The sequence below is a fragment of the Mus musculus genome, chromosome 5 (assembly GCF_000001635.26).
Source record: "Mus musculus strain C57BL/6J chromosome 5, GRCm38.p6 C57BL/6J".
NCBI classification, from domain to species: Eukaryota; Metazoa; Chordata; class Mammalia; order Rodentia; family Muridae; genus Mus; species Mus musculus.
Genome location: NC_000071.6, coordinates 139440061 through 139462233, shown reverse-complemented (window position 1 = coordinate 139462233; position 22173 = coordinate 139440061). Strand labels below are relative to the sequence as shown.

The 22173-nt window shown below is 49.8% G+C and overlaps 1 protein-coding gene and 1 non-coding gene across 2 annotated transcripts in view; one reads left to right on the top strand and one right to left on the bottom strand.

Annotated features, from left to right (window-relative positions):
* Nucleotides 1-1699: 1699 nt before the first annotated feature.
* 3110082I17Rik (RIKEN cDNA 3110082I17 gene) overlaps nt 1700-22173 on the top strand; it is a 100796-nt gene continuing 80322 nt past the window's right edge. Inside the window, exons 1-2 of the mRNA NM_028469.3 lie at nt 1700-1765; nt 6688-6817. Of these exons, the coding sequence (NP_082745.2) occupies nt 6689-6817 (129 nt within the window). The 5' untranslated portion in view covers nt 1700-1765; nt 6688. The remainder of the gene's footprint in view (nt 1766-6687; nt 6818-22173) is intronic.
* Nucleotides 18529-18635, bottom strand: Gm26285. The gene has a single exon (XR_003956034.1). It is a non-coding gene; the product is annotated as a U6 spliceosomal RNA (small nuclear RNA).

Sequence of the window (22173 nt, the reverse complement as noted above, 5' to 3'; positions counted from 1 at the left end):
TAACTTGGTAGAGTGCTCACCTACCATGTAAGAATCCCTGAGATCAACCCACAAATACATTTAAATTGGAAGGGAAAGAGTTGGGGCAGGCAGTGGTGGCACATGCTTTTAATCCCAGCACACCAGGGCCAGAGGCAGGCAGATCTCTGTGAGCTCAAGGCCAGCCTGGTTTTCAGAGTGAGTTCCAGGCTAGCTGGGGCTAAACAGAGAAACCCTGTCTCAAAAAAAAATAAATAAAATAAGGTATCCTTATACAGAAAGATTGTTACCTGTTATCTCTGTGTTGGCCACTTTCACAGCAAATGCCAGCTGAGCTAGAGTTCTTGATTCTCAGCCTGTTAGAGGCTTCAACAAAACTCAGGTGAGGGAGTCTGTCTTTTCTCATTGCTTGATAATTCCCCTCTCTCTATTCTGCATCACAAGGAATTTACTGTCTCCTCTTAGTTGGCTAGCAGCATCAGCAATAAATCACACCCACTCCATCTGTAATTTTGTCATTTTGAAGCAGGGTCTCACTAAGCCTTGGCTAACCTGGAACACACTATGTAGACCAGGCTGGCCTCACACTTGTAGAGATCCACTTGCCTCTGACCCAATGCTGGAATTAAAGGCTGTTGTGGGGTACTCTGAAGAGAAGACTGCTAGACATGGTTTAAGCCAATAGAAAATCTTTATTAGCTGTCCAGCAACTACACTGGGTGATGGAATCCTAGTGTAGCACTGAGCCTTTTTCCAGGTGATTTTTTAAGCACTAAAACCATGTTCCGAGTTGACACACAGTTAAAAAGAAGAGTAAACCAGAAGTGGAACTAGAGAGGCTGGAAAGCAAGGTTAGTGTGTGTTGAGACTTTCCCAGCACTATATGGACTCTGATGGACTAGGCCCTTGTTTTAGTTTGGGCAGGTGGTGCTGTCTATGTGCTGCTAAGTTTTACAGCCTCATGGTACTTCCAATGTGGAGTCAGTGTGCTAAGGTCTGGTGGCCTACTAAGGTCTATGGCCCTGTTACAAGGCCAGTGACAGCTATGCCAGACCCTTTACATTACTTCTTCACTACTTTGTGTGTGTGTGTGTACACATACATATATTATGAAATGTACATATTTACTTATTTAGTGTGTGTGTGTTTAGAGGTCAGAAGACAGCTTGTGGGAATTGATTTTCCTTCCGATTTATGGATCCTGGACATCAAACTAACGTTACCAAGCTTTACAATAAACACTTTTACCGTCGGAGGCATCTCACTGGCCTTTATGAATCTCGAGAAGACCCCGAGTTTCTGATCCTCCTCCCTCTATCTCTTTGGTGCTGGGATTATAGGCTACAACAGGGTCCGACTTTGAACTCCCTACACAGCGGAGGATAGCCTTGAACTCCTAATCCTTCTTCCTAGCTTCCCTAGGGCTGGGACGAAAGGCGTGCACCTCCAAGCCCGGCACCCCTCGGATATTCTAACTTTACCTGCTGGAATTCTCTGAGAGGTGTTCTATCTGTTCAGCCCAGCACCAGCGGCCAGAATTCGGCCGCACGTGCCCACGCCACCAGGTGTTGCCCTGGCAACTGACTGCGCTCTCAGCTCAGAGAGATGACGCCAATATCCTGCGCCAGGGCTGCGCCCTCCCATGCGGCGGCCATTGGCTGGCTGGAAGATGGACGCCTTCCCGATCCAATGGATAGCGCTGATCTTCTGAGGGCGGGACGGCGCGGAACCTGCTGAGCTGGTGGTGGAGGCGCGTGGCAGAGGTGTGCGAGAGTGGGAGCTGCAGGTGCGTGCTGGGTAGGGTGGGGTGACGGGGGGTTGTCGCATCCGCCCGGGGAGACGCGGTCCTGGGCCGGGCTGTGCGTCTCTGCGCAGCTCTCCACGTGGATTTCCAGAGATCTATTCAACCACCCACCTACCCATTTACCCCTGTTGATACAGGCGACCACTTAGCCATTCGTCCACTCCTCCGTCTACTTAAACGTCCATCCACTCCTCTACCCAATTATCCATCCGTCCACCCACCTATTCATCCAGGCACCCACCCATCCATTCATCTATATCCTTCATCCACCCACCCACTTATTCATGCACCCAACAGTCCTTCCATGTATCCATTCTTACAAGTTGGGTGTGGTGGTACACAGCTGTGGTCTCAGTATCCTGAAGGCTGGGACTGAAAAAAATTGCCGCTAGCTCGGTCTAGCCATGTCTTCTAAATGAGACTCCGTTCAAAAAAAAAAAAAAAAAAAAAAAGATTCTTTGGGTTCCTTTTCTGTATCGGTGTCACTCAAGGCTCTGGGAAGAAACGGGGGCCAGAATAAGAATCCCAGATCTAGGGAGCCCAGGTTTTTGACTGTAGAAGATCTCTTACTAATGGTCTTAGGTACCATGGAGATAATTTAAGGGAGTCTTGTTCCTTCTTTGAGCTTGCTGAGGCATAGTCTTTCTGGTTTCTGCTGCTGCACTGTGTACCCCAGGCTTACCCCCCTGTCTCTGCCTTCCATCTCACCATAGGAGAGACGAGACGACAGATTCACACACTGCATCCAGCTTTTTATGTAAGTCCCAGGAATCGAACTCATATTATCAGGCTTGTTCGGCAGGTGCTTTTACCCACTGAGAACTCCTAGCCCTCTGTCTTCTTATTTCCTTGCTGCATGAAGCAGCAGTCAGTGCCTCTGGATTTCATTTCCTAAAGGACTAGTGACATTGGGCATCTTTTCATGTTCTTCACTGTTTGTTCAAGACCTTTGCCCATTCTAGAGTTTGCAGTGTGTGTGTGTGCCAGAGGTCAACTTTAGGTGGTCCCCAGCAGCCATCTACCTTGTATGTGACAGTGGACTCGACAGGCTAGGCAGGGACGGAACTCAGGTCTTCAGGCTTAGTGGCAAGCGCCTTTACCTGCTGAACCATATTGCTTTCTCCCCCTCCCCCACCACTTCTTTTGTTTGGTTTTTGTTTTGTTTTTTGAGAGAAGGTTTCTCTGTATAGCAAGCCCTGGCTGTCCTAGACTCCCTTTGTATACCAGGCTGGCTTCGAACTCACAGAGATCTTCCCACCTCCGCCTCTAGAGCTCTGGGATTAAAGGTGTGCACCACCCCACCTGGTGCCCAAATTCTTTTATTGTATAATTGCCAGAGTTATTCTGTGGTGGTGGCCATGCATGCCTTTAATCCCTAGAGGCAAAGGCAAGTGGATCTCTGTGAGTTTGAGACCAGTGTGCTCTACAGAGGGAGTTCCACAACAGCCAGGTTATGGAGAAACCCTGTCTTGAAAAGCAGAAAAACAAAAAGAGTTCTTCTCAGGCTCCACCACATGCAGATTTCCTGCCTGTAATGTGTGAGACAAGCACTGCTCTGAGTTGTCTTTACTTTCTTGCTGGCACTGTTCCCTGGGAGAAGCTTTTAAATTTTGTTTTATTATTTTCATTTATTTTTTAAAATTGCTAATGTGTGTGTGTGTGTGTATACCATGTGTGCGTAGGATCCCATGGAGCTCAGAAGAGGCGTCAGATCTCCGAGAACCGGAGTTCTCAGTGGGTAAAAGCACTTGCCGCACAAGCTTGAGGACCTGAGTTCGATCCCTGGGACTTACATAAAAAGCTGGATGCAGTGTGTGAATCTGTCATCTTGCCTCTCCTATGGCGAGATTCGAGGTGGTGATAGGAGAGTTCCAGGTAGCTGTGAGCCACCGTGTGGATGCTGGGAACTGAACCTAGGTCCTTTGCAAGAGTTGTAAGTACTCTTAACCTATGAGCCATCTCAATAGCTCCTTTCTATTTCTATTTTTAAGTGTGTGTGTGTGTGTGTGTGTGTGTGTGTGTCCAGAGGTGTTGGATCTGGAGCAGGAGTTACAGTTGATTTTGAGCTGCCTGAGATGGGTGCTGCCAACTTGGGTCTTCTGCAAAAGCTGGTAACCAGTGAGCCTCTCTCCAGCCCAAGGACAGAAGGTTTTAGTTATGAGGTAGTCCAGCTTATTTTTCTCTTGACTATCTAGTTATTGGTATTTATTTAATGTATGTGAGTACACTGTAGCTGTACAGATGGTTGTTGGGAATTGAATTTTTAGGACCCCTGCTTACTCTGGTCAACCCCGCTCGCTCAGGCCCAAAGATTTATTTATTATTATACATAGGTACACTGTAGCTGTCTTCAGACACACCAGAAGAGGGCGTCAGATCTCATTACAGGTGGTTGTGAGCCACCATGTGGTTGCTGGGATTTGAACTCAGGACCTTTGGAGGAGCAGTCAGTGCTCTTACCCCCTAAGCCATCTCGCCAGCCCTAGCTCCTGGTATTTTACCTGAGAGAACACAGTGTTCTCCAGGGCCATGAGGGCTCATCCCTGGAGAGTCTAGCAATCGTAGGCTGACCTGTTAAATCCAACTCCCAGCTCTCAGGAGGCAGAGGCAGGCGGATCTCCGTGAGTTCAAAGTCAGCCTGGTCTATATTGTGTATAAACAGAAGTGTATTAGGCTTGGACTCTTTGACATGTGGGGCTTGGTCCGCCCTGCGTGAGTTCTGAGTGCATACTCACTTCCCCCGTGACTCTTCAGCAGTCTTCCAGCAGCTGGTGGATAGAGTGCTCTTTGAATTGTCACGGTACCCTTGTTGAAAGTCACTTGACCACAAACAAACGCAGATGCTCACTAGAACAAACCCTCATTGCCTCAGTTGGGAGCTGCTGTCTCTTAGAACCTGGTAACATTAGAACCATCTTCTTCGCAAATAGACTTCCTGGTTAACTTTTTAACGCTAACTTCCAGGGTGAACGCAGGCCTCGCTTCTCTCCTAAGTGGTGTGTAAATATTTGCTGAACTTGCCTTATTTCTCTGACGAGGTAATTGGCTGGCGTCACCACCCCTATTTCCAGTGTCCCTGTGTCAACATTTTCTCCTTCTTTTAAGATTTCTTATTACATTGTTAATTGAAATTTGTAGCCTCTGGTTTCAAATATTCTTCTTCTTCTTTTTTTTAACGGAGGAGGCTTAATTAAAAAAAATAGAGAGAGCTTGGAGTTTTCTGATTTAGAATAGTATAGTATTATTTCTGTGTGCTGTCGTCAGAGACTGACTGCCCCAGCGGAACAGGGCTGCCCTGATGACATTACCTCACACACGAGGGCTATATGACTGCGGATTTATTCTCTGGGGTGTTCTCAGCTTCTAGATCTCTTCCATCCTTCATGCTGACCCTCCTCTTTTTTTTCGTCTTTTCCTTTCTTTCCTTTCCTTTTTTGTACTAGGGATTAAATCTGCCACCTTTCTTTCTAACCACTAAGTTGATCTCCAGCCTTATAATCAATCTTGGTTTTGTTTTGTGGTTTTAAGTTCTCACTTTTGAGTTCCAGGCTGGTTCTGAGCGTCTTATGCTCCTCCGTACTTCTGCCTCCTGAGTGCTGGGATTGCAGATGTGTGCCACCACGTGAGGCAGGCTCACAGTTTAGGATGATGGCCTGGAGCTAGTGACAGTCCTCCTGCCTCAGCCTCCCAGTGGCACGTGCCACCATCCCTGTCTTGCATGTTGGTTGGTTTTTCACTCATGGGCTTCTTTTTTTCCTACTGTGTGAGGACCATAGGATTGGATTTATCTCAGTGCCTCAAATCTAGCTAGCTTCACTTAGTCCTTAGGAGTATCTTGGGGCTCTGCGCCAGCTCAAAGAACACCTCAGGCCCCTGAGGGTCTTTCAGCTTCTCCTGACTGGGGCATAATACTGGTCATAGCTTGCATAGGGGTGTGACTTCGCCTAGATTTGGAAAAGATGGAACTGCCCCCTAATATGTACTAATTAAGGAATAGGCAGATTTCTACTTTGAAACCTGATGATAGTCAGTAAAAATGGTGTTGTGCTTAACCATTTTTTTTGAGACAGGGTCTCTCTACAATACTTGCTGTCCTGGAAGTCTCTATGTAGACCAGGCTAACCCAGAACTTCCAGAGAGCCACCTGCTTCTGCCTCCCAAACGCTGGGATTAGAAGAGTGTGTCACTGTATCTGGCTGTTGCTCTCAATCTTTCCAGCCAGTGTTGCTTTTGAGTTAGAAGTGCAGTCTCGGGTGTTGTGGCCCAGGCCTGCCATCCCTAGTGGAGGCTGTAGGCTCACAAGTTCAAGTCCAACTTGGGCTGCAGAGTTAGCGTAAGAGGCCAGCCTGACTCATTTAGTAAAACCCTGTTTTAAAATCAAAGAAAAAGAAAAATGAGATATCCATGTTAAGGGGGAATTCCTAGAAGGCAGTGGCCATTGCTGGAGCCACAGTGGCATATGCTCCATCTTCTTTTTATGTTATGTTTGGTGTGTGTGTGGATGCATGTGCACATACGTGTGCATGGACATGTGAGTACATGTGTTTTCAGGTGAGAAGACCATCGGGTATCTATCGCTCTCCATCTTATTTTTTGAGACACAGTCTCAGTAACTCTGGGGCTTGCCAGTTCTGCTAGGCTGTCAGGCCAGTGAGCTTGAGAGATGCCTCTGTGTCCACACTCATTTCCCTGGCTCGGCAGGTGGTGGCCATTGCCACACCTGACTACTTTTTCCTCCATGGTCCTCCTGGTTGTACAGGAAGCATTTCGTCAGCAGCTGAGTCCTGGTTAGCTTATTTTCCTTAAAGCTCCGTTTGTGTTACACCGAGAAAGCATCCTCTCCACTCTAACAGCACTTTGCCTCTTCCTTCCCACCGTTGATCAGCCTGTGCCATCTCTTCCAGGATGGCAAAACATAAGCGAAAAGGTCTCGAAGGGACAGGAAAGGAGAGTAAAAGGCAGAAAATAACACCGGCAGAGGAGACGCCGAGGACATCGGAGGCTGGGCCAGACAAGGAGACGGCCAGTACCCTGGTGAGTGACTTTGTGAGGAACGTCGCACATGGCATGCTTGGTGCTTCCTGAAATAGTTATGAGACAGGAACGTGGCTGCTGTGTGGGTGCCCATGTTTCCTGTGGACTGTAATAGACCAGCCTGGCTGGGAGGAGAGTCTGGGATCCGGAGCCTCCTGGCTATATTCTCTGGAAGCTTTTTTCTTTGATGTGTGCCTGGGGTGTGGCCCAGGAACCTATGTCTAAAAACCTCAAGTCTAGCGGCCAGGCCATGGCTCAGTGGTAGAGCATTGCCTAGCACGTGGGAGGCCCTGCCTTTGAACCCCAGCACCAGTAAACAAAATCCTTCATGCTTTATGAGAAAAAAAAATCTAATCATGCTTATTTACTCATGTCTGTATCCTTGCACCTCATGGTACTGGTCTGGAGATCAATAGTCTAAAGAGAACAAGTCTCGCCTTCCACACTGTAGGTTCCAGGGATCAAACTCAGGTTTCCAGACTTGGTAGCAATCGCCTTTACCCATGAACCATCGTACTGACCCAAATGATAGATTTTAATACTCACTGAGAGAGGGTATGAACCATGCTAACTACTGTTTGGGTTTGTTTTTCACCCTATTTAGCATGTATCTTCCATGTGTATGCAGAATGCAGATACATTTAAATGTAATGTAATTTTTTTTTTACGTTTATTTATGTATGCATGTGTGCACCTTCGTGTTGTGTGTATTAAAGTCAGGGGACAACTCATGGAATTCAGTTCTCTTTCCACTACTGTGGGATTGAACTCAGGTCCACAGGCTTGGCTGCAAGCTCCTTTATACTCGGAATCTTATCAGTGGCCACATTTCATTTACATTTTAACATTTAAAATCTTTTTGTTACTTTCAAAGTTCTAGGTATTAAACTCTTCCATTGGCAGTCACCTTTACCATCAGCTGGCTTACAGCCCTCCAGGCACCATAAGATACTAATATTCAAGTTTATTAGTTAATAAATAAACCCTGCTCAGATGCACACATGATGCTGTGGCTGGGCCTTGTGAGACTTCTTGTTCTCTCGTTATGTAGCTCAGACAGGCCTCAAGTTTGCAAACCCACAGCCTCCTGAGTGCTGGGATTATAGTTGTGTGATACCCACGGTGCTGGGGGGGTGGAACCCAGGGCCTTGCCCATGCTAAGCAACAGTTCAACCACACAGCCCCATCTCAGCCTCCCAGCCCTCTTCTGGTTGTCCACGCACTTGCAGGGAACATGATGTTCGAGAGGGACTTCCCGTGCATTGTGCTCCCTGTCCCTGTCCCTGTCCCTGTCCCTGTCCCTGTCCCTGTCCCTGTCCCTGTCCCTCTCCCTCTCCCTCTCCCTCTCCCTCTCCCTCTCCCTCTCCCTCTCCCTCTCCCTCTCCCTCTCCCTCTCTGTATGTGTGTGCTCGTGTGCACACAGAAAGCTACATCTTGGTCTGATTAGGAGCCTGGAGTTTGCAGGGGAAACACAGGCTGTGTTTGCTTTTCTGGCTACAGGTGTTGGGAGGCTGTTCCATGAGGCCTGGACGCACTGGCCTTCCAACAAGCCAGTGGCATTCTGGTGTCCTGGGCGGCAGGGCATTGACCAACAGAGGTTCGATAGCCACAATCCTGCTGAATGGAAGTAGGAGAAGAGACTAGGGCGGGGTCCCTGGCTGACAGGCAGCCTTTCTCTGTGGCCACTGTGACTTAGGACTGTAGCTTGGGGACTTAGGTCCCTAGGTCCCCTTCTCGTGTTGCTGGAAGCCAGTCTTGCATACAGAATGAGGCCTTTCTCTGCTTAAGAATGCTGATCTCTGTGGACAAAAACATTTCTTCCTTTGGCTCTCATGGGAAATTGTCAGAAGGATGTGTCAGGAGTCTTTTTTAAGAGGAAACATAGGGAGAACCGAGCCTAAGCACTAAGTAGTCTGGGTAGCTAGGCCTGCAGCCGGCAATCCCAGCATCGGGAACTCACAGAAGGTGCTGTGCTGGTCCAGTCCTGTCACCCTGTGGCTCAAATGAACTTTTGGACTCTGTAGCGGGAAAGAGGCCTTTGTCCCTACTTGGGCCACTCCATTGTCCTCCCAGAAGTATCAGTGTGTGGAGCTCCCAGGGCCTGCACAGCCATTTCCCACAGCTCAGCGCTCTGTGCCTGCGCCAGAACTGCCGAAGTGTCCCCAAGTGCTGGGAACTTCATTGGCCCTTGGGGAGCGGTTTCCATGGAACCCAAGTTCCACGTGGGTCTCTGAGCCCTGTGAAGCTGCTGCCTGCTTAGACCACAGCCCTCCGGGTCCTGGTGCCGAGACCTGGAGTGTGTGGGTGCCTTGCCCGAGCCCCTGCTTGCATGGTGCCCCGACTCTGAGGCCCTGAGGAGTGGGTAGTTTGGAATATCCCTGCACAGGGAAAGAGTTCAAACACCCCACCAGACTAGTTCCTGTTTTCTGGCTGCTGGTCTGAGAAGGCCCTGGCCCTGCTGCCTCCCTCTTCCTGGAGTCCCACAGGCAGCAGATCTGTGGGCCTCAGTGGGAGCTGGAGTTCACAGTAATTCCCTACTCCTAGTGATGCCCTGGACCACAGGCATCTTGTCCTTGTCTGCTGAAGGAAGCCCTTCCTGGAGCCTAGGCCCCAGCCTCTGCCTTGGTCCTTCCAGACTTCTTACAGCAGAAGATGCGGATGGAGCTATAGGAAGTGCTTGTACTTGGGAAGAGCTGATTGGACCCTGGGCTGGGCTACACTGGCTTGCCTGGCACCTGTTTGAGCTGGGAGGGGGAGGTTGAAGCAAGGAGGGGGCTGTGTTTCTGATGATACCTCCTTGTCTCTCTGCAGTCACACTATGAATGCTGGTGAAGGCTGGTGGCCATAGGTCAGATGTGGAGACCAGACTGACCACACCAGGACTGATCAGGCTAGATGCGTAGACAGTTCTTGTTGTTTGTTTGTTCATTTGTTTTCTCTTCTGAGAATTCGCTGCAGTTAAAGCTAGGATGATAGTAAAGTGCTTGCTTTGCAGTCATGAGTGTAACCGACTTGGAGTGCTCTTAGCTGAGCTTGTTTCTTCTGTCAATTAAAAACTTAACAGTCGCCGGGCGTGGTGGCGCACGCCTTTAATCCCAGCACTTGGGAGGCAGAGGCAGGAGGATTTCTGAGTTCGACGCCAGCCTGGTCTACAAAGTGAGTTCCAGGACAGCCAGGGCTACACAGAGAAACCCTGTCTCAAAAAACCAAAAAAAAAAAAAAAAACAACTTAACAGTCACGAAAAATCTTAGACACAGCAGGGCAGCCACAAGTAACAAACTTTATTATACGTGATGAAGGTAGAGCTTACCCACCACAAAATATTATATGTACAGCTAGCCCAGTCAGTGGCATCTAGGTCCCCAGGGACACCTTTGCCATCCATGGTAGGACCTCCCTGATGGGGCTCAGACTGCATGGAAGCCATCGGAGCTGCTGTCTTGGTCTCTGGGCTGTGGCCCCTTAGAAAGTCACATAGAAGGACTTGGGAACTTTATGTCCTGGAATCTGCCCCAATCCTTCCCAGCCATGCTAAGACAGTGACTGTCTGGCCTGGGTTTTGTCGCTACGCCTTTGGGCTGAGTGGTGCTGGTCTTCCTAACCATATCACATCACTTGTCTTAGGTGAGCGGCTAGACGGTGGCTAGAAGACAAGTCCCGTTGCTAACCTGTGGACTGATGGATGGAGTCTGATCCATTGCTCTCCACCCCAGGCTGTGTGGGTTCCTCTGGCCTTGCTGTGGGAAGGCTTGTCTCCGCTCTGCTCCTTGGTTGCACTGTCCTCTGTAATTGTTTTGTCCTCAGTGGCAGCAGGCGCCTGCTCTGCGTGGTCCCCACACATCTGTTTACTTGTGTGCAGGGTTTGGCCCTTCGGCCCTTTCTAGATTGGGGTCTTGGGAATGTGCTGTGGGCATCACCGTGAGTCTCGCTCACTTCCTCTCTCCAGGAGATTCCAGGACCAGGGTTGTTGTATCATGTTGTAGTGCGTGTGTCTGGGGACCTGTGATGGAGTGTCTGCAGTGTACCCAGCAGGAGGACTGGGGACAGGAGGGGGCTCTTTGAGTGGCAGCCCTGCTATAAGTGTTTTAACTTATAGCCCCTCATGTGGGCATGCTCTTATCTTACTCCCTGTTTATCTTGTTGTTTTGGTCTCTTGTGTTAGCGTCCCTGTTGCTGGAATTGCAGGCATGAGCCACCTGGTTGGCTGTGTATGAGGTTGTTGGTGCCCAGTTGAGCAGCACAGCTCTATTTGAAGGACCCTGTCTGGCTTGGGTTAAAGAAGTGCATGCTTAGTATGCACAGAGCTCTGGGTTCCATCCCCATCACAGCACAAACCAAATGTGGTGCAACGCTCTAATCCCAGCAGCTCTCAGGAGGTGGAGGCAGGACGGTCAGGGGCTCAAGGCTATCCTTGGCTACCTACCAAGTTGGAAGCCACCGTGGGTTACCTGAGAATCTGTGTCCACGGGTGAGCCCCTTACGAAGTTATCCAGTCCCTAAATGATCATCCCTAAACACATGTACATATGAGCGACACTAAATGGACCCAGAGGAATGTACTTATATATACATACGTGTGTATCTGTGTGAGTATGTGTGACAGTAATAAAGAAAGGTCATGAGGTTGGGATGGGGGTGTGAGGGGAGGTGCTGGAGCCAGGAGTGTGCGGGTGAGAGCAGGGTGAGTATAGAACTCATGTGTGAAATTCTGGGAACATAACGACAAATACCAAACATAGAAGCAAATACAAATAAGCTATAAGCGCACACACACACACACACACACACACACACACACACACACATATACATACGCACACGCACATACACAATACAAAACACAGACAATTTCTAAGAAGGAAAAAAAAATATCAAAACTACTCGAGAAATCCAAAACAACAGCAACAACAAAGAAGTATGTGCATTTCTCGTTGAGATTTATTTACCACTTTATGAACATCCCTGTTCACATTCACTGTCCATTCATAAATTATCTTTGGCTAAATGTCTGCTCAGCTTTTACCTTTTATCTTATTTTTTTAAAAATAATGGAATCCTCTACTGTGGCTGCCTCTGTCCAGTGCCTGTGGCTCATGTTTCTGAGGCCCTGACTGTGGAGCCCTCTATAGCTGGGTATCTTTCTGGCCAGTGCCTGTGCCCTCCAGCCTGCACCCAGCTGTGCAGAGTGCTAGTGCAGGCAGTGCGTCCTGCCTCAAAGCATCCCTGGATCCTTAACTGTGGACAGCCCAGTGAGGCTCAGTAGCAGGCACAGTCTCATTACCTATCTCCCAGCTCCACAGAACTGACGGCTGGCTTGTGGTGGGAAGGAATGAGGGCCGTGTGTTGTGTCACGCTGGGGTGAGGTTGCCATGGGCACTGCTCTGCAGAGGCTCACTGGGAGATGTGGGGTCTGAGCAGGGCCACAAGCAGTGTCACAGTGGCTTCTGTGTCTGCACAGATGGAACTGAATACCAAGAGGGTGGTTTGTTTAGGGTCCGTGTCTCCTGAGGTCAGACACACTTCCCTAGCCCACAGGAGACAGGCTGCCATCCAGGGCCTGTGGGTCATCAGCCCCCTGGCCTCCCTCTTCTGTCTCTAGGGAGGCTACTGCCGACTGATTTCTTGTGGCAGCTCCTGGGTTAAGTGAATATAAACCAAGATAAAGGAATCCTGCCTGGAAACCCCAGAGGAGCTTAGCACAGTGTTTGAATTCTGGCAGAGGCCAAGGACAGGCGTGTGTGGCATGTCATGGATTGATGATGTCTGGGGCCTGCAAGGGAAGAGCTGGCCTCAGGAAACTGCTGTCTGTGTAGCCTGTCTGCCATTGTCTTCACACCGTGGAACTGGCCCAGCCCAGGATGCTTGGGTCATTGCCCACAGGCAGAAGTGACAGTTGAAAACTGGCACTCCTGTGCTGGGACATGCCATGCCGTCCTGGGGTGGGGTGGAGGGGCAGGGAAGATGGTGCCACCAGAGGTTTGCCTGCCTTTCTCTAAAAGAGATTTTTTTTTTTTTTCATATTCTGGTAGATTCTTAGGAAGTTGCAAAACTACACAGAAGGTGGCCCCACGTACCCTTTACCCAGTTTCCTGCAGTGACAGATGGTGCCCTGTGTTGGGGACCACAGTGTTGAAACCTGAGGATCTGAGCAGCCTGTAGAGCCTGCTCAGGCACAGGGGCACGTGTTGTGTCTGTGTGAGTGTGTTCCTGTGCAGTCTTAGCACACATGCTGACCCCCCATAACCCCTAGGCAAGATACAGCTGAGCCCTCAGCCCTCACCCACAAACAGAGCCAAGGGCTTCTGTGATCCTTGCTTTTGTGACTAAAACTGACATAAGTGTTTGTGATTGTGGGTTTTTGTTTCTGTGGGTTAGTGCCAGGGTGTATTTGCTGGGTGGCACAGGTCTTAAGAGAACTGTGTGATTTCCCCCTGACCCATGAACAAATCAGATATATTTGTGCCTGCAACATCGCCCTTTTCTATTTCTTTTTTTTTTTAAGACTTATTTTTTTTATGTATATGGATACATTGTAGCTCAACAGATAGTTGTGAGCCTTCATGTGGTTGTTGGGAATTGAATTTTTAGGACCTCTGCTTGCTCCAGTTGGCCCCGCTCACTCCAGATGCACCAGAAGAGGACATCCGATCTCCTTACAGATAGTTGTGAGCCACCATGTGGTTGCTGGGATTTGAACTCAGGACCTTCAGGAGAGCAGTCAGTGCTCTTACCCACTGAGCCATCTTGCCAGCCTCTCCCTTTTCTATTTCTGCTATTTGAATCATGGAGGTTTTGTTTGTTTTTTGTTGTTTTTTTTTTTTGTTTTTTGAAGATGGGGATTTGCTGGCCTAAAATTCAGAATTCTTCCTACCCTGTGTTCTGAGTGTTGGGATCAAAGGCACACACCTCCAAACCAGGTTTATATAGTGTTGGCAACGAAATCCAGGACCTCGAGTGTGCTAGGCAGCCGTTTTACCAACCAGGCTACATCCCCATCCCTGTGTTAGTGTTTGATGTGCCTTGTCTCATAAGCCTGTGTATCATCTTTATCTCTCTCTCCTGGAGCTTTCCCGGGTGGCCACCCCCCTACCCCACTGTCCCATGCAGAGCAAGCAGGCAGGCACTTCACCAGCCTCCACCCAAGCTCAGGCACCAGCCTGGGGACAGGTCTGTGGGAGTAACTGGTGGCCGGCCAGCCGGCTGTCCTCACTGCCATGGAAACCTGACAGTTCTCCACTCCAAAGAAAACAGGGCCAACTCCCCATCCCCGAGTCTTGCTCATCTAGGGGATGTTTCTGTGCCGGGCTTCCTCATGCCTGATAGAGAACAACTCAGCCACTGTAATTGGAGAATGGTGGTTGTTTTTCCTGAGTTGCATACGATTGATGTAAAAAAAAAAATTAGTAAGTACAGAGATAATGCTCAGGAGTAATTGAGCGCACTTCTATCTCCCTCAGGTGCACCATAGTGCGTGTGGGACAGTGTGAACCACACACCAGCCTGGGAACTATATGCCTACATAGATCTATATTCCTGCTTTCCATTTACCGGGGAATCTAGTTCCATTTCCCTCCTCCCCTCAACTCTTCTCTCTATTTCATTTTATTATTATTATTATTTTAGGTTTTGTTTGTTTGTTTGTTTTTATTTTTGTTTTTGTTTTTGAGACAGGATCTTACTGTGTAGCTCTGGCTGGGTTAGAACTTGGTGCGTAGATCAGGCTGGCCTTGAACTCAGAGAGATCCAGCCTGGCTGTGCCTCTCTGAGATGAGAGGCGTGTGCATGACCACAGCCAGCTTTATTTTCTCTTTTAGCTGTCTGTATGTGCATGCTCATGTGTATGTACATAGGTGTATGAGTGTGTGAGTTATGGAGGTTCATGCTGGGTGTCTTCCTCAATCATACTTCATCTTTTTTTTTTTTTTGTTTTTTGTTTTTTGTTTTTCGAGACAGGGTTTCTGTGTAGCCCTGGCTGTCCTAGAACTCACTCTGTAGACCAGGCTGTCCTCGAACTCAGAAAGTCGCCTGCCTCTGCCTCCCAAGTGCTGACTTCATCTTATTTTTGAGACAGGATCTCTCATTGAACCCAGGGCTTGCTGACTGGCTAAGCTAGCTGGCCAGCAAGTCCTAGGCTCCCTCTTCACCTCTCCAGTGCTGGGGCTGTAGGCCCATGCACAGACACACTTGTTTTTTTACTTGATTGCTTGGGGTCCAAACTCAGCTGCCTGTTCTTATACCACAGGTGCTTTACCGGCCAAGATATCTCCCCAGGACCACTTCCTCACCATTTTTGAGACAAGTTTTTATTCTTTAGCCCAGGGTGGCCTGGAATTAGTGACCCTCCTGTCTCTGTCTCCTGAGTGAAGGGACGGCAAGTTTCCCCTGCCTGTCTGGTCTTTGGAGAGTGCATTACAGGATGCAGGTGTCCCCTGGCTACACCCCAGCCCACTGTTCCTTGTGGGGGCATTCAACAATCTATTACTTAAAAGATAAATGTGGATCACAGAACTCTAGCTTCTTTCTGCCCCAGAGATATAGAAGACTTAAAGTAGAATTGGGATCCCAGGGCTAGTAGCAGGTTTTGGTACAGGGCCCAGATTTGTCCCATCTCTACTAAGTGGGAAGGGCCAATTGAGAAGTTTTGTGTGGGCCAGGGGAATCCACAGACCCTCACAGCAGAAAAACACATTCCACGGTAGGAAGGGAACCGTCTTGTAAGCCAGCTGATGAGAGAAGACGAGGTAAGGCTGATGAAGAATCAGATAGAAATCCTGGGAGTTAAGTACAATTATGGCATCAGAAACAAGCAGAGTGAGATCCAAGACAAGGCTCGGTGGAGAGAGCGTGAGGATGTGGAGTGCAGATGGGCGGAAGTGACTTGACCTGTGGGCAAGCAGGTAGAGAGGAAAGGTGGAGTAAGGGGGAGACCTCTCCAGCAGGGCAGGGCCCAAGAGATACAATGATTTCAAGGCAACAATGCTGAGGTCTGAGGAATTTGTGAAAGACTGTCAAATATCCAGACTGAATGGAGTAAGCTCACACCTGCACACACTGAATGGATTAGCAGAATGTCAGAAGAATGACACTGGGTTAGAGAGATGGCTTAGCCAGGGCATTGTTCGCTGCATGAACCATGAGGGACTGAGTCCCAACCTCCAGGGCCCGTGTACACAGCTGGGCACATGGGGGAGATGAGAGGGATCGGAAGGTAGCGGCCCCTTGTCCTGCCAGCCTGGCCACCCAATTTGATCTTAGACCAAACTGGTTCAGCAGAATTGCGTTGTGACCATCGTACACTCTAGATGGCCGGCACCCCTCCCCCACCCCACTAAATACAATAAGAAAGTTTGTCCTAGAAGTTCCAGGCAGGGGAATTTGGCCAGCAAGGCATGTGAAGGAGAGAGAGAGGCATACTCGCTTCCTGTGGCTCATCCACGGTGTTCTGTGGCCCCTGGGCCCAGTCACTGTCCTGTCTGGGACTGGACCCCTGCCCCCAGGAGAAAAGTGTGTGTGTTGGGTGTAGCTTCTGACTGAAGGAGGTGCTGTTGGGAGAAGGCTGTACTCCGTCCGCCTCAGGGCAGGCGAGTAGAAGCTCTTGTTCTGTGGGAACTCAGCAAACTGAGGCAGAGTGTTCCAGGGAAGGTCAGGGTTCTAATTAGGCAGCCTGCACAGTGGGGACCGAGGACCCACCAGGTGGTGAGGATGGTTCCTAGAAGTTTTGGGTCTCTAGGAACCAGATTAATGAATGAAGTGTTTTTTCCCATGTCCTGAAGCCAAACAAAAAGAGATAAAAAACAAAGTCCTTGTGCCTTTTCCCCTCTGGAATCCCACAGATCATTCTGTGGAAAGAGAATGATGTCGGGTGCCTTGCCTTGGCATAGATCGGAGCTTGCCCCTTCACTGGGCAGTGCCGGAGAGCAAGCGTTGAAAAGGCCTGTCCTGCCCTGGGTGAGTCCACAAGGGGGCCTGCTGCAGTTAGCTCTGGAGAGGAGTCAGTCTCTCCCTGCTCCAAAGCTGATGAGGAAGAAATAGATCTATGCATTTGAGGGAGAGATGACTCTGTGTGTGTGTGTGTGTGTGTGTGTGTGTGTGTGTGTTCGTTCGTGTTCGCTATCATGTCTACCTGTCTAGCTGTCTGGTCTACAAGCTTCGGCAGTTCTCTTGTCTCTGCTTCCCATCTCCCTGGAGGTGTGCTGGCATTCCCAACGTGGGTTCTGGGGATCTAGACTCAGGTCCTTCTACCTGCACGGCAAGTACTTTACCTGCTGAACCAGTTTTTCATCTTGTTTTTGTGACAATCTCATGTAGTCAAGGCTGACCTTGAACTCCCAACCCTTCTCCCATCAATTCCCAGAACCCCTGCTGAATGTCTGTGTTTGTTGGGTTGGTCGAGGGAGCTCCGTCCTGTGGGCTGTCCAGGTTCTGCAGTGCTAGGCAGGGGACCTGGGGCCTGGTGATGCTTAGACACTCTACCAACTGCCCCCAGTGCCAGTGCAACAACATTCTTAATTTTTTTCAAAACAAAGCTTTCCACCCCTTTTAAAAATAAAACAAGCCCATTGTAAAAATACCAAAAACATGGAAAAGTTTGGCAAGAAAAATGTTTGTATGTTTTATCATTTTTGTCATTTTCTCCTTAGGCGTGGCCGACCTCGGTCTTCACACTGAGGGTTTTCAGTGACATTGTCTGTGGCTAGAGCACAGCTGATTATAAGTTTAGAACTTGGACACACACACACACACACACACACACGCACGCACGCACACACACACACACACACACACACACACACACACACACACGCGCAGAGCTGTATGCTGTCATGTGGGTGCTGGTACTTGAACCTGTGCCCTCTCGGCTGGAGAGAGCCATCTTTCTCCAACCCTGGAACTCTGTTGTTTTTTAGGCTGAGTGTGGGAATTAGATTCTTCTCTCAAATTGTTCACAGAATACCTGACAAGAGCGGCTTAAGGGTTTGTTTGATCTGAGGGGACAGTCCATTCCAGTGCCGGAGACAGCAGCGGGACTGTGCCATGGCTGGTCACATTTACACATCAAGCAGAGATTAGTGCTGGTGCCAAGTTAAAATTCCCCCCCCCCCAATTCTTTTATTAGGTATTTACTTCATTTACATTTCAAATGCTATGCCGAAAGTCCCCTATACCCTCCCCCCCACCGCTCTCCTACCCACCCACTCCCACTTCTTGGCCCTGGTGTTTCCCCTGTACTGGGGCATATAAAGTTTGCAAGACCAAGGGGCCTCTCTTCCCAGTGATGACCGAGTGGCCATCTTATGCTACATATGCAGTTAGAGACAAGAGCTCCAGGGTACTGGTTAGTTCATATTGTTGTTCCACCTATAGGGTTGCAGACCCCTTAAGCTCCTTGGGTGCTTTCTCTAGCTCCTTTATTGGGGCCCCTGTGTTTCATCCAATAGATGACTGAGCATCCACTTTTGTGTTTGCCAGGCACTGGCAAAGCCTCACAACAGACAGCTATATCAGGATCCTTTCAGCAAAATCTTGCTGGCGTATGCAATAGTGTCTGCATTTGGTGGCTGATTGTGGGATGGACCCCCAGGTGGGGCAGTCTCTGGATGGTCCTTCCTTTTGTCTCAGCTCCAAACTTTGTCTCTGTAACTCCTTCCATGGGTGCTTTGTTCCCAATTCTAGGAAGGGGCGAAGTGTCCACACTTTGGTCTTCGTTCTTAAAAATATGGAACGCTTCACAAATTTGCGTGTCATCCTTGCGCAGGGGCCATGCTAATCTTCTCGGTATCGTTCCAATTTTTGTATATGTGCTGCCAAAGCAAGCACAGAATTTTCCTTTTTATTCAGTCCAGGATCCCAGCTCATGGGATGTGCTGCCCATGTTCAGGTCTGCCTTTCTCAAGTTCTCCTCTCTAGATGCTTTCCTTGAAGTTGTGGCCAGAGGCTCAGCTTCTAGATGGTTCTGCACACCATTAGGTTGACAGTCAAGATTAATTGCCAAAACAGGTGATTGAGGTGACATCTAGACACCTGGGCCAGCAGCCCATCCTGAAGTGTCTTGTTTGCAGAAGCCCAGGTGCTTCACATCCCGGTTTTGAGGCAGCCTGGGTGGCCTGGGCCAGTGGCTTCAGCTTTTGTGCAATCTGATCCACAGCTTGATGGCGTCCTGGCCCAGGTTTCCAATCCAGCCTGTATTTCAGAGGCCTGCTGTACCTCTGGCTCTGGGTGGGTGTGCCATGGAGTTACTGTCTTAAAGGTCTGTTGGACACTTGCTGGGTTTTGTTTCTGCTTTCCTGTGGCGCCACACCCTATCCCTACTGTTCAGTTTGCTAGGTGCCCAGACTCCATCTGTGATGGGTCCCTACTTTTCCAGTTCTTGTGCATCGTGCTGGGATGGACTTCTTGTGTCACAGCTGTCCTGCACTTTTCTGCCACAGATTGCACATACTATAGAATAGAAACTGTCCTGGGGCAGTCCTGCCGGGTGGGTTCACCTTCTTGATGACTCCGAGGCTTCTCAGGTCAGGGCAGAAGCCGGGGAGCTGAGCCCAAGTCTGTGGGGGAAGCCCTGCCACTCACAGGCGCTGGGCACCACCCTTCTTCACACGGGGTGCTCCAGGAAGCTCTCCTGTTTGGAGACTCAAATACCAGGATGAGGGGCGCAGGCTTGCATGTTTGTACAGTCATTTCAGAATTATTCTTGTAACGGCATGGAAAGATTTCCCAGGGTGGAGCGTCCACAGCTGGGAAAACAGTTGTGGCTTTGAAGACATTTTCCCAGGAACTGAGCGCGCATCTCCCGCTGTTCAGAGCACGGACTGACTGCGTCTGGCTTTGCTTGCTTAGCTCCAGGAATGGCTAACAGCAAGCTCCACGGGTGCCCTGCCGGGAGCTCTTGGCAGCTTGATGAGGGCTGCTTTTCTTGCCCAGTTGCCACCTGAGTGTGACTGGGCATCAGGATGGCAGAGATGTCTGACCGGGTAGTGGGGAAGGAATGGGCATCAGGACCCCTGTAGCCCCTTGAGGCCGCTGGCCTCTTCATGGTGGATCTTTAGCTGTCCCCTGGTGACGGTGTTGTGTAGTAACTTGTTTCCTTGCTGTGATAAAATACTCCACAAAGGCAGCGGGAGGGAAGAAGGGCTCATTTTGGGTCATGGTGGGGAGGGCATGGTGGCAGGAACGTCAGAAGCCACATTACATCCATAGTCAGGAAGCAGAGTGCGGAATGCTTTTTCTACTGTGTTTTTGGTTTTTCGAGACAGGGTTTCTCTGTGTAGCCCTGGCTGTCCTGGAACTCTCTCTGTAGACCAGGCTGGCCTCGAACTCACTGAGATCTGTCTGCCTCTGCCTCCCGAGTGCTGGGATTTAAGGTGTGTTATCTCTTTTTACTTTTTGTTCTATCCAGGATCGCAGCCCATGGGATGGTGCCATCTACAATTAGTGTAAATCCCCCACCTAACCCATCTAGAAGCTCCCTCAGAGATATGCTCAGAGATTCATCTCCTAGGTGATGTTGGGTCCCAGCAAGCCAACAATGGTAGCTATCACCCTTGTCAAGGACTGTTACAGTCAAGACTTGACCTAAGCGTTTTGTCCTCATTCCATGGGCCCTGGGCCAGAGCCCATGCTCAGGATAGCTGGGCACCCTTGTGGCAGGCCCTGTGGCCTTGTAATAGGTTCAGGCCATCCTGTTGACTGCTGGACTTTAGGGAGGAACAGAAGAGGTTGGTATCTTGAGACTAGTTACAGGTGATACTGAGGTTCCCAAGGCTGGCAACCTCACTGCGTCTGCTCTCATGGTAACTGCCAGCCTTGCTTCACAGACTGTGCCACCACCTGCTCCTTCTACCATACAGCTCTTCTACCTTACAGCTCTGCCAACCCCGTCCCGGGTGCTGTCCTGGCCCATGGGAGCCCACCCATCTTCTGTATTGAGGATGAGTCTCTGTGTTCCCATGTCCCATATCAGAAGTGAAGGCAGCAGGGGCCCAGCTTAGGTGTCAGGCAGGTCCTGTGAGGGGTGCATGGAATGCAGAATGCATAGCCTGTGCTGCTGGGAAGTGGGCAGAGTCCTGCGGCTCTACAGATACGAATAGTGGGTCCTTCAGTGCGGGCAGTGCCCATCAGATGTCCAAGGCAGGACCTGGGTGGGCAGATACAGAGGCTTGTTGTTCCAAAATTTCTAGAAAGCAGAGATTGCCTTTTGCATGGAGGTTTCGAGTTAGCTTTAACTGCTCTGCTCAGGTTCTGCGGTGGCTTCTCCTCCTTGTGCTCCTGGCAGCGCTCCTGGAAGGTTGGGTGGTGGTGGCAGCAGCTAGCACCATGGGTGACACTGTCTGGTTACAGCTCTGATACAGGCTGCGGTGTCAGGACCTTTAGCCCTACTGTGACAGAGGATACAAAGCCCTTGGGTCTTAGGTGTTGGGACCGTCAGCACTTAAGGCTTGGCAGCTCTCTGGGACTCTTCCAGCCCCAGGGCCTGAGGGGTCTCCTGCTCAGCTCTGCCCAGGCTTCACTGTCTTCACCTCTGCTCCGTGCTCTCTGCCTGACCACTCTCTGAGCACTTTAGCCTCTTGACATGACTCCCATTGCCTTTCTGTGTGTCACCAGCCTAGCCCATTCTTCTGAAGATGAAGAAAAGCCTGCTTTTTATAGCCAGAGAAGGACAGTCAGCACCAACTTGTATGCAGATAGAAGCCTGTTTGCACACCAACCCCAGGCTTTCACTGAGCTGCCTGGCAGGCGCTCCCCTTATGCCTGGGTAGGAAAGGCTGCCAGGCCATTGAGAGTTCACCAAAAGCTGGCCCCGGCTGCTGCAACCGTGCTGCTGCTGGTGGCTCTTCAGCGGAAGACGGCTGTAATGTGGGCATTCCAGCTGGCCCTGTGACTGGCATTCCCTCCCTCAAGGCAATCAGGGTACTAGGGAAGTGACAACAGTTGTCAAGTATCTACCCTAGTTTTAAAGAAAAAAATTAAGGTTGGGGGATAGCTCGTTTTGGACAGTACTGGCTGTGTAAACATAAGGACCTAGGTTTGGTCCCTAGCACCCACATAAAAAGCCGGGTGTGGTACATACCTGAAACCCTAGGGCTGGGGGGGTCGAGACAGGAGGATTCCGGACTCACTGGCTGGCTAGTTTTGATGAGTTAGTGAACTCCAGGTCCAGGGAGGGACCCTGTCTAAAAACAATAATGTGGAGAGTGATTGAGGGTACAAAGCTGAGCCAAGTTACTCCTAACTCAGGAGAGGTGGGTCCTCTGCCCTGCCCCCACTCTGCTGCTGAACCATAGGTATACGTTTGCTACTATTAAATTAAATTAGGTCCTATGTGAAAGAGTCTGACCTGCTCACATCTCAGGAAGTC